General features: G+C 50.3%; 2 protein-coding genes across 2 annotated transcripts in view; one reads left to right on the top strand and one right to left on the bottom strand.

The window, feature by feature from the left end:
- Positions 1-2,077: 2,077 nt before the first annotated feature.
- The window catches only part of LOC144480947 (uncharacterized), a 55,725-nt gene continuing 46,152 nt past the window's right edge, over positions 2,078-11,650 (bottom strand). Inside the window, exons 3-4 of the mRNA XM_078200562.1 lie at positions 7,589-7,743; positions 2,078-3,526 (exon numbers count right to left, since the gene is read on the bottom strand). Coding sequence (XP_078056688.1) covers positions 2,691-3,526; positions 7,589-7,743 — 991 coding nt within the window. The 3' untranslated portion in view covers positions 2,078-2,690. The remainder of the gene's footprint in view (positions 3,527-7,588; positions 7,744-11,650) is intronic.
- The window catches only part of LOC144480857 (uncharacterized), a 29,638-nt gene continuing 25,263 nt past the window's right edge, over positions 7,276-11,650 (top strand). Inside the window, exon 1 of the mRNA XM_078200479.1 lies at positions 7,276-7,501. The gene's annotated coding sequence lies outside the window, so the exon portion shown is untranslated. The remainder of the gene's footprint in view (positions 7,502-11,650) is intronic.

Genomic DNA, 11,650 nt, shown 5'->3' with positions numbered 1-11,650 from the left:
GCTGCTATTGCAGAGCCGGGAGCATCTTTGAAAGACCTTCCAAATCGGCCCCACTCCCCTGTACTTTCCACAGAGCTCTGCAAACCTTACCCTTTGAACTAGAGATTCATTTCCCTTTGGAAAGTTGCTGCTAAATCTGCCTCCACCTTTCAGGCAGTACATTCCAGATCCTAACTCGCTCAGTTAGATAATCTTTCCTCATCTTTTGATGTGATTACTTCTTAACCTTCTGTTAAATCCATTTGCTGAGTGGATCCAGATTTTAAATTGAAACCAGGTTTGTCCATGTGATGTTCTGTTCACACATTGATTTGATTTGATTTATTATTGTCACATGTATTGGCATCCAGTGAAATGTATTATTTCTTGCGCGCTATACAAAGTATACCGTTCATAGAGAAGGAAAGGAGAGAGTGCAGAATGTAGTGTTACAGTCACAGCTAGGGTGTAGAGAAAGATCAACTTAATGCGAGGTAGGGTCCATTCAAAGGTCTGACAGCAGCAGGGAAGAAGCTGTTCTTGAGTCAGTTGGTGCGTAACCTCAGACTTTTGTATTATTTCTCCCAACTAAAGAAGTGGGAGAGAGAATGTCCGGGGTGCGTGGGGTCCTTGATTATGCTGGCTGCTTTTCTGAGGCAGCGGGATGTGTAGACAGAGTCAATGGATGGGAGGCTGGTTTGCGTGATGGACTGGGCTACATCGAAAGCAGGAGAGATACTGTAGAGGACTCATGGTGTCCAACATAGAACCATAGAAAATTACAGCTCAGAAACAGGCCTTTTGGCCCTTCTTGTCTGTGCCGAACCATTTTTTTTTGCCTAGTCCCACTGACCTGCACTTGGACCATATCCCTCCACACCCCTCTCATCCATGAACCCGTCCAAGTTTTTCTTATTTACCACTTTATCCGGCAGCTCATTCCAGACTCCCACCACTCTCTGCGTGAAGAAGCCCCTCCCCTAATATTCCCTTTAAACTTTTCTCCTTTCACCCTTAACCCATGCCCTCTGGTTTTTTTCTCCCCTAGCCTCAGCGGAAAAAGCCTGCTTGCATTCACTCTATCTATACCCATCAAAATCTTATACACCTCTATCAAATCTCCCCTCAATCTTCTACGCTCCAGGGAATAAAGTCCCAACCTATTCAATCTCTCTCTGTAACTCAGCTTCTCAAGTCCCGGCAACATCCTTGTGAACCTTCTCTGCACTCTTTCAACCTTATTTACGTCCTTCCTGTAACTAGGTGACCAAAACTGTACACAATACTCTGAATTCGGCCTCACCAATGCCTTATATAACCTCACCATAACCTACTTACCATAACATAGAACATAGAACAGTACAGCACAGAACAGGCCCTTCGGCCCACGATGTTGTGCCGAGCTTTATCTGAAACCAAGATCAAGCTATCCCACTCCCTATCATCCTGGTGTGCTCCATGTGCCTATCCAATAACCGCTTAAATGTTCCTAAAGTGTCTGACTCCACTATCACTGCAGGCAGTCCATTCCACACCCCAACCACTCTCTGCCTAAAGAACCTACCTCTGATATCCTTCCTATATCTCCCACCACGAACCCTATAGTTATGCCCCCTTGTAATAGCTCCATCCACCCGAGGAAATAGTCTTTGAACGTTCACTCTATCTATCCCCTTCATCATTTTATAAACCTCTATTAAGTCTCCCCTCATCCTCCTCCGCTCTAAAGAGAACAGCCCTAGCTCCCTCAACCTTTCCTCATAAGACCTACCCTCCAAACCAGGCAGCATCCTGGTAAATCTCCTCTGCACCCTTTCCAGCGCTTCCACATCCTTCTTATAGTGAGGTGACCAGAACTGCACACAATATTCCAGATGTGGTCTCACCAAGGTCCTGTACAGTTGCAGCATAACCCCACGGCTCTTAAACTCCAACCCCCCTGTTAATAAAAGCTAACACACTATAGGCCTTCTTCACAGCTCTATCCATGGAACAGCTTTAGTTGCAAACCCATCAATGTGATTTCTGCAGTATCCAAGCTCTATGTTTCTATGTTTGGTGGACATTGTTGGACGAATCAAGGGAACAACACACTGTGCGTGTTTGAATAAAGTTGATTTATTTGATACATTTCACAACCTCAAATTCAGACCATTACACGAGTTATTAACTGAGGCACAAAGCCCCAGTGATCAAAATGAACATGGTTCAGTCCAGTTTGTGGTTAACAGTAGCAATAACAGAATCCAACCCACAAAATCCCTACAGTGCAGAAGGAGGCCATTCAGCCCATTGAGTCTGCACCGAAGGAGCATCTTATCCAGGCCCACCCCTCCCATCCTATCCATGTAAGCCTGCACGTTTATCATGGCTAATCCACCTAACCTACACATCTTTTTAAAAAGTAAATTTATTCATGTCACAAGTAGGCTTACATTAACACTGCGATGAAGTTACTGTGAAAATTCCCCCAGTCGCCACACTGAGGGGGGAGAATTTAGCACGGCCAATGACACCTAACCAGCACGTCTTTCGGACTGTGGGAGAAAACCGGAGCACCCGGAGGAAACCCACGCAGACACGGGGAGAACGTGCCGACTCCGCGCAGACAGTGACCCGAGCCGGGAATCGAACCCGGGTCCCCGGCGCTGTGAGGCAGCAGCGCTAACCACCGTGCCGTCCCTGCGGTCGCTTGCCGACCCGCCGGTGTCTCAGCAGGGCGGATGGACGAGTGAATCCCTTCCCACGAACAGAGCAGGCGAACGGATCCTCCCCATGTGGACCCGCTGGTGGGTCTGGACATCGGAAGAGCGGCGGAACCTCTTCCCGCACTTGGAGCAGGTGAACGGCCTCTCCCCGGTGTGGCCTCGCTGGTGGGCCAGCAGGTTGGAGGCGTGAGTGAAGCCCTTCCCGCACTCGGAGCAGATGAACGGCCTCTCGCCGGTGTGACTGCGCTGGTGGATCAGCAGGTCCCTGGTGCTTTTGAAGCCGGCGTCGCAGTCGGAGCACTGGAAGGGTCGCTTGTCGGTGTGGACAAGTCGGTGGGACGTGAGGTTGGTCAGACAGGTGAACCCCTTCCCGCACACCGAGCAGGTGAACGGCCTCTCCCCGGTGTGAACCCGCAGGTGTTCCGTCAGGTTCGATGACCGGCCAAACCTCTTTCCGCAGTGGGTGCAACCGAACGGTTTCTCCCCGGTGTGAATCCGCTTGTGTTCCGTCAGGGTGGATGACTTGCCAAATCTCTTCCCACACACAGAGCAGGTGAACGGTCTCTCCCCGGTGTGAACCCGCTGGTGCGTTAACAGGGAGGATAACTGGGCAAATCCCTTCCCGCAGTCGGAGCAGATGAACGGCCTCTCCCCGGTGTGACTGCGCCGGTGGATTTCCAGCTTGGACGGATAATTGAATCCCTTCCCGCAGTCCCCACATTTCCACGGTTTCTCCATGGTGGGGGTGTGTCTCTCCAGGTTGGATGATCGGTTGAAGCCTCGTCCACACACAGAAAACGGGTGCAGTCTCTCCCCCGCTGTGAGCGCTGCGATGGTTTTTCAGGCTGTGTCACTGGTTGAAGCTCTTCCCACACTCACTGCACTGGAGCACTCTCACTCGGGTGTGTGTGTGGGTGTCTCGGTGCTTTTCCAGTCACGCTGATGTTTGAAATCTTTTCCTGCAGACAGAACAGACACACATTTCTCCTTCCACACCCAAAGACCGATGAGATTCAGGTGCTGATGAATGGAGTGACTGTCAGATCTCAGTATGATGTTCAGTATGAATTTCACGGCTGTAAACCCTCCCCTGTAAAAGGAGATTACAAAAGTCATCACCGTCAGCACAGGATAAAAAGTTAATCAGATATACCAGTTTTGATGCAACATTTTCTCCTCTCTGGTCAGCCCCCATTTGGAGTATTGTGAGCAATTTTGGGCCCCGTATCTAAGGAAGGATGTGCTGGCCTTGGAAAGGGTCCAGAGGAGGTTCGCAAGCATGATCCCTGGAATGAAGAGCTTGTCGTATGAGGAACGGTTGAGGACTCTGAGTCTGCACTCGGTGGAGTTTACAAGGATGAGGGGGGATCTTATTGAAACTTACAGGATACTGCGAGGCCTGGATAGAGTGGACGTGGAGAGGATGTTTCCACTGGTAGGAAAAACTAGAACCAGAGGGCACCACCTCAGACTAAAGGGACGATCCTTTAAAACAGAGATGAGGAGGAATTTCTTCAGCCAGAGAGTGGTGAATCTGTGGAACTCTTTGCCACAGAAGGCTGTGGAGGTCGGGTCATTGAGTGTCTTTAAGACAGAGATAGATAGGTTCTTGATTAATGAGGGGATCAGGGAACATGGGGAAAAGGCAGGAGAATGGGGATGAGAAAAATATCATCATAGAAATCATAGAAACCCTACAGTGCAGAAGGAGGCCATTCGGCCCATCGAGTCTGCACCGACCACAATCCCACCCAGGCCCTACCCCCACATATTTACCCGCTAATCCCTCTAACCTACACCTCCCAGGACTCTAAGGGGCAATTTTTTTTTTTAAACCTGGCCAATCAACCTAACCCGCACATCTTTGGACTGTGGGAGGAAACCGGAGCACCCGGAGGAAACCCACGCAGACACGAGGAGAATGTGCAAACTCCACACAGACAGTGACCCGAGCCGGGAATCGAACCCAGGACCCTGGAGCTGTGAAGCAGCAGTGTTAACCCACTGTGCTATCGTGCCGCCCCATGATTGAATGGCAGAGCAGACTCGATGGGCCGAGTGGCCTAATTCTGCTCCTATGTCTTATGGTCTCTCATATCCTGCAAAGCTATCAATCCTTGTTACACACACTCCCTGTCCATTCACCTACAATGAATGGAGTCTCCACTCACCTGATGAAGGAGCAGCTCGTGATTCCAAATAAACCCATTGGACTTTAACCTGGCGTCGTGAGGCTTCTTACTGTGCCCACCCCAGTCCAACGCCGGCATCTCCACATAATGGCTACAATGAATATGGCACGGGCACAGTGCCGCATGGGCGCCACGGTAGCACAGTGGTTAGCACTGCTGCTTCACAGCTCCAGGGACCTGGGTTCGATTCCCGGCTCGGGTCACTGTCTGTGTGGAGTTTGCACATTCTCCTCGTGTCTGCGTGGGTTTCCTCCGGGTGCTCCGGTTTCCTCCCACAGTCCAAAGATGTGCGGGTTAGGTGGATTGGCCATGCTAAAATTGCCCCTTAGTGTCCTGAGATGCGTAGGTTAGAGGGATTAGCGGGTAAAATATGTAGTGATATGGGGGTAGGGCCTGGGTGGGATTGTGGGTGGTGCAGACTCGATGGGCCAAATGGCCTCTTTCTGCACTGTAGGGTTTCTATGATTTCTATGAATATGTGGGAAAGGATTTTATTGCACCTGTCTCCAGTGAGCGCCAGTTTATAACTGTGACGACACTGTGCCTTTATGTCATATATGATGTGGAGGTGCCGGCGTTGGACTGGGGTGGGCACAGTATGAAGTCTCACAACACCAGGTTAAAGTCCAACAGGTCTACTTGAAATCACGAGCTTTCAGAGCGCGGCCCCTTCATCAGGTGAGTCTTTAACCGATATATTTTAATCATATTTCCTTTGCAGGATGTTTCTAGCAGTCCCCGGAAGCAGTCGGCACAATTTTGTCTGTCGCTGCTGTCCTCTATTTGTTACTGAAGTGACATAATGGACAGCGTCTGTGCAGAGAGAATGTGGCTTTTGCTACCAAATAAACCTGTTGGACTTTAACCTGGTGTTGTTAAACTTGGGAATAATGTAGGGAGGAGCTACACGATAAATGGAAGAAGCATAAAGGGTGTAGAGACGCAGAGGGACCTGGGTGTGCAAGTCCACAGATCTTTGAAGGTGACGTCACAGGTGGAGAAGGTGGTGAAGAAGGCATATGGCATGCTTGCCTTTATAGGACGGGGCATAGAGTATAAGAGTTGGGGTCTGATGTTGCAGATGTATAGAACGTTGGTTCGGCCGCATTTGGAATACTGCGTCCAGTTCTGGTCGCCACACTACCAGAAGGACGTGGATGCTTTGGAGAGAGTACAGAGGAGGTTTACCAGGATGTTGCCTGGTATGGAGGGGCTTGGTTATGAGGAGAGATTGGGGAAACTGGGGTTGTTCTCCTTGGAAAGACGGAGGATGAGGGGAGACTTAATAGAGGTGTATAAAATTATGAAAGGCATAGATAGGGTGAACGGTGGGAAGCTTTTCCCCGGGTCGGTGGTGACGTTCACGAGGGGTCATAGGTTCAAGGTGAAGGGGGGGAGGTTTAACACAGATATCAGAAGGACATATTTCACACAGAGGGTCGTGGGGGCCTGGAATGTGTTGCCGGGCAAGGTGGTGGAGGCGGACACACTGGGAACGTTTAAGACTTATCTAGACAGCTATATGAACGGAGTGGGAATGGAGGGATACAAAAGAGTGGTCTAGTTTGGACCAGGGAGCGGCGCGGGCTAATCGTTCCTTGTTTCTCGTTTCAAGGCTTCATTCTATGATCATCTTGCTGGTGCCAGTACAGAGCGAGACTGCGGATAGTTGGGAACCTGTCTCGGGGGCAGGGAATTCATATGGTGTTCGTGGAAGTGGAAATGACTAGGGTTGGGAAGCATTTTCCGATCGGGGCCATTGTGATCTCCTGGACTCGTTTCGATCGCCTCAGGGGGTCGGAGAGGAATTTCCCAGATTTTTTTCCCCGATATTGGCCCTGGGGTTTTTCACTCTGGGTTTTCGCCTCTCCCTGGAGATCACATGGTCTGGAATGGGGGGGTGGGGGTGAGTTAATAGGTTGTGATGAACAAAGCATCGTAGCTGTGAGGGACAGCTCGGTGGATAGGATATTAGGATGTAGATAGGCTGGAAAATTGGGCGGAGATCCTGGATTCAGGATACAATCCTGGACCGGGGAGCGGCGCGGGCTTGGAGGGCCGAAGGGCCTGTTCCTGTGCTGTATTGTTCTTTGTTCTTACTGTGTTTACCCCAGTCCAACGCCGGCATCTCCACATCAGAGAGAATAGAGCCAACGTTTGGACTCTGGATGACCCTTGAGTTTCCAGCATTTTCTGTCTCTGATTCCAGCATCCGCACTATTTTACCTTTGTATTATGGAAAGCAAATTAATTCATCACCCAACTGGATGATGATTGAATGTCAGCCAAATAGTCCTCACCCCTAATGTGGAGTAAAGGGAAAGGTGCGGGAAAATTATGACAAACGTACAAGTCTTACAGGGGTTTGCCCTCTTTTTAGGTCAAACCAAATAAACAAACTCAGCAGCAACCTGGACATTGCCCCCTAATAAGATGGCATCCGCGCATGCCCTCCTGGGGCTTGCCCCCTAGTAAGATGGCGCCTGCGCATGTCCCGTGCTGCACATTGTCCCCTATAAAGATGACCACCGCGCATGCCCCGTGCTGCACATTTTCCCTTATCAAAATGGCGGGCAGCAACCCGGGCTGTGACCGGGGGCTCCCCTCCCCTCAAAGCTCACGGTCAGTTCGGTGTCAAGGCGGGACCGGTAACCTTTCATTCGGGGTTTCAGGCCTCCCGGGGGGGGGTATTTATGAGGCCTTCCAGACCACCTCCGTTGGCTCTCTTGGTCCGCACGCAACCAGCGGCTCCGTTGCTCAGCTGGACGCCATTGTTTCTGCCCCCCGCTCCTCGCAGCTCCAGGGTGAACCCGCAGTGCGCATGCTCCCCTCGCAGCCGGGCACTGCGGCTGCGCGAACAACGCCTGCAGTCGGGATAGGGGCATTGTGTCACAGAGCACTGAGGCGCTTCAGCCCATCCTGCCAGCTCCTATCCATTCATATCCCATTTTCCAGCATTTGGCTTTTCAAGTGCTCATCTGATTGCTCCTGAAATGTTGTGGGAGGTTTTCCACCTGCGGCACGGTGGGTTAGCACTGCTGCCTCACGGCTCCAAGGATCCGGGTTCGATTCCCGGCTCGGGTCACTGTCTGTGTGGAGTTTGCACATTCTCCTCGTGTCTGCGTGGGTTTCCTCCGGGTGCTCCGGTTTCCTCCCACAGTCCAAAGATGTGCGGGTTAGGTTGATTGGCCATGCTAAAATTGCCCCTTAGTGTCCGGAGATGCGTAGGTTAGAGGGATTAGCGGGTAATATGTAGGGATATGGGGGTAGGGCCTGGGTGGGATTGTGGTCGGTGCAGACTCAATGGGCCGAATGGCCTGTTTCTGCACTGTAGGGTTTCTAGGATTTCTATGATTTTTTTTACATGGAAACATAGAAAACAGAAGGAGGAGTTTAAAGTTTATTTGTTAGTGTCACAAGTCGGCTCACATTAACACTGCAATGCAGTTATTGTGAAAATCCCCTAGTCGTCACACTCCGGCGCCTGTTTTGGGTACACTGAGGGAGAATTTAGCATGGCCAACGTACCTAACCTGCACATCTTTCGGACTTGAGAGGAAACCAGAGCACCCGGAGGAAACACATGCAGACACGGGGAGAACAGCATACCCTGCACAGACAGTGACCCGAGCCGGGAATCGAACCCGGGTCCCTGGAGCTGTGAGGCAACAGTGCGAACCACTGTGCTGCTGAAGGACAGGAGGGGAGGGGAGGGGAGGAGGGGAGGGCTAGGAGGGGGCGACGGGAGGGAGGCTGGGTGAGGGAAGCGAGGGGGGGTTAGGGGCTGGGGGGGGGGGTGTGAAGGAGTAGGCCATTCAAGCCTGCTCTGCCATTTATTTTGATCATGGCTGATCATCAAATTCAATGCAGTCCAAAGATGTGCGGGTTAGGTTGATTGGCCATGCTAAAATTGCCCCTTAGTGTCCTGAGATGTGTAGGTTAGAGGGATTAGTGGGTAAATGTGTAGGGATAGGGCCTGGGTGGGATTGTGGTCGGTGCAGACTTGATGGGCCGAATGGCCTGTTTCTGCATTGTAGGGATTCTATGATTTCAATATCCTGATTCCCCCCGCCCCCCCCCCATATCCCTCGATCCCTTTAGCCCCAAGAGCTGTATCTAATTTCTTCTTGAAATCAGACAACGTTTTGGCCTCAACTACTTTCTGTGGTGGTGAATTCCACACATTCACCACCCTCTGGGTGAAGAAATTTCTCCTCCCCCCACCACTGGGAACATTTTTTCTGAAGCTACCCTGTCTAACCCTGATAGAATTTTATAAGTTTCTATGAGATCTCCTCTCACTCTTCTAAACTCCAGTGAATATAAACCTCACCAACTTAGTCTCTCCTCATCTGACAGACCTGTCATCCCAGGAATCAGCCTGGTAAGCCTTTGTTGTACTCCCTCTATAGCAAGGACATCCTTCCTCAGATAAGGACACCAAAACTGCCCACAATACTCCAGGTGTGGCCTCACCAGCACCCTATACAATTGCAGCAAAACATCCCTATCCCAATACTCAAATCCTCTCGCTATGAAGGCCTTTTGCCGCCTTTACTGCCTGCGATACCTGCCTGCTTACCTTCAGCGCTGATGCAAGAGGATATTAAGGTCTCACTGAGTATCCACCTCTCTCAATTTACACCCATTCAAGTCATAATCTGCCTTCCTATTATTGCTACCAAAGTGGATAACCTCACATTTATCCACATTATACTGCATCTGCCATGCAGATGCCCACACACTCAACCTGTCGAAATCACGCTGAAACATCTCTGCATCCTCTTCACAGCTCACACTCCCACCCAACTTTGTATCATCTGCAAATTTGGAGATAATAGATTCAGTTCCCTCTTCCAAATCATTAATATATGTGAACAATTGGGGTCCCAGCACAGACCCCCGCAGAACCCCACTAGTCACTGACTGCGAATCAGAAAAAGATCCATTTATGCCAACTCTTTGCTTCCTATCTGCTGATCAGCTTTCCATCCATCTCAATCAAGACATTACCTACAATCCCATATGTTTTAACTTTACATAATAGTCTGTTATGTGAGACCTTGTCGAAAACCTTCCGAAAGTCTAAATAAACTACATCCGCTGGTTCTCCTCGGTCAACTCCACTGGTTACATCCTCAAAGAATTCCAATAGATTTGTTAAGCATGATTTCCACGGAGTGTGGCGACTGGGGCGGCACGGTAGCACAGTGGGCGGCACGGTAGCACAGTGGTTAGCACTGCTGCTTCACAGCTCCAGGGTCCTGGGTTCGATTCCCGGCTCGGGTCACTGTCTGTGTGGAGTTTGCACATTCTCCCCGTGTCTGCGTGGGTTTCCTCCGGGTGCTCCGGTTTCCTCCCACAGTCCGAAGATGTGCGGGCTAGGTTGATCGGCCATGGTAAAAATTGCCCCTTAGTGTCCTGAGATGCGTAGGTTAGAGGGATTAGCGAGTAAATATGTAGGGATATGGGGGTAGGGCCTGGGTGGGATTGTGGTCGGTGCAGACTCGATGGGTCGAATGGCCTCCTTCTGCACTGTAGGGTTTGTATGATTTCTATGGGAGGTTTTCACAGTAACTTCACTGCAGTGTTAATGTAAGCTTACTTGTGACACGAAGAAAAATAAACTAAAATATTTTCTGATTTGAGGTCAGGTTTCCAGTATCTGCAGTATCTTGTTTTGAGGTCACTGTGGATCAGTTTTCTCTCACCGCTATGTTTAAAGATGAAGGATTTTATAAAGAACGAGACAACAGTAACTGTCCCCCTGTTCAATAATAGAATCCCTACAGTGCAGAAGGAGGCCATTCAGCCCATCAAGCCTGCGCCGCCCACAATCCCACCCAGGCCCTATTCCCGTAACCGCAAGAAATAATACTTTTCACTGTATACTTACTCCCCTAGCTGAGGCAAGGGGAGAAAATTTCCGCTGAGGCTAGGGGAGAAAAAAAACCAGAGGGCATGGGTTAAGGGTGAAAGGAGAAAAGTTTAAAGGGAATATTAGGGGGGGCTTCTTCACGCAGAGAGTGGTGGGAGTGTGGAACGAGCTGCCAGATAAAGTGGTAAATGCTTTTAACATTTAAGAAAAACTTGGACGGGTTCATGGATGAGAGGGGTGTGGAGGGATATGGTCCAAGTGCAGGTCAGTGGGACTAGGCATAAAATGGTTCGGCACAGACAAGAAGGGCCAAAAGGCCTGTTTCTGAGCTGTAATTTTCTATGGTTCTATGTGACAATAAATCAAATCAAAAATAACCCCGCCCGTTTACCCTGTTAATCCCCCCCCGACACTAAGGAGCAATTTAGCATGGCCAATCCATGCACACAACCAGCACATCTTTGGGGTGTGGGAGGAAACCGGAGCGCCCGGAGAAAGCCCAAGCAGACATGGGGAGAATGTGCAAAGTCCGCACAGACAGTGACCCGAGGCTGGAATTGAATCCAGGTCCCTGGTGCTGTGAGGCCGTGCCGCACTGTGTCACATGTATTGGGGTACAGTGAAAAGTGGCACAGGTGGCATGGTGGTCCTATCTAGACCAACCGCCTGTATCCTGCTATTCCCCATCTGTTCATGTGTCCATCCAGATAAGTCTTAAATGTCGCTAATGTGTCTGCCTCAACCCCCTCACTTGGCAGTGCATTTCCAGGCCACCATTACCCTCTGTGTCAATAATTTCCCCGCACATCTCCAGTGAACCTCTCCCCCCTCACCTTGAACTTGTGCCCCCTTTTAATTGTCATTTCCACCCTGGGGAAAAAGCTTCCAACTGT

The sequence above is a fragment of the Mustelus asterias genome, chromosome 30, assembly GCF_964213995.1.
Source record: "Mustelus asterias chromosome 30, sMusAst1.hap1.1, whole genome shotgun sequence".
Lineage (NCBI taxonomy): Eukaryota > Metazoa > Chordata > Chondrichthyes > Carcharhiniformes > Triakidae > Mustelus > Mustelus asterias.
This window is presented reverse-complemented; position numbering and strand designations above follow the sequence as displayed.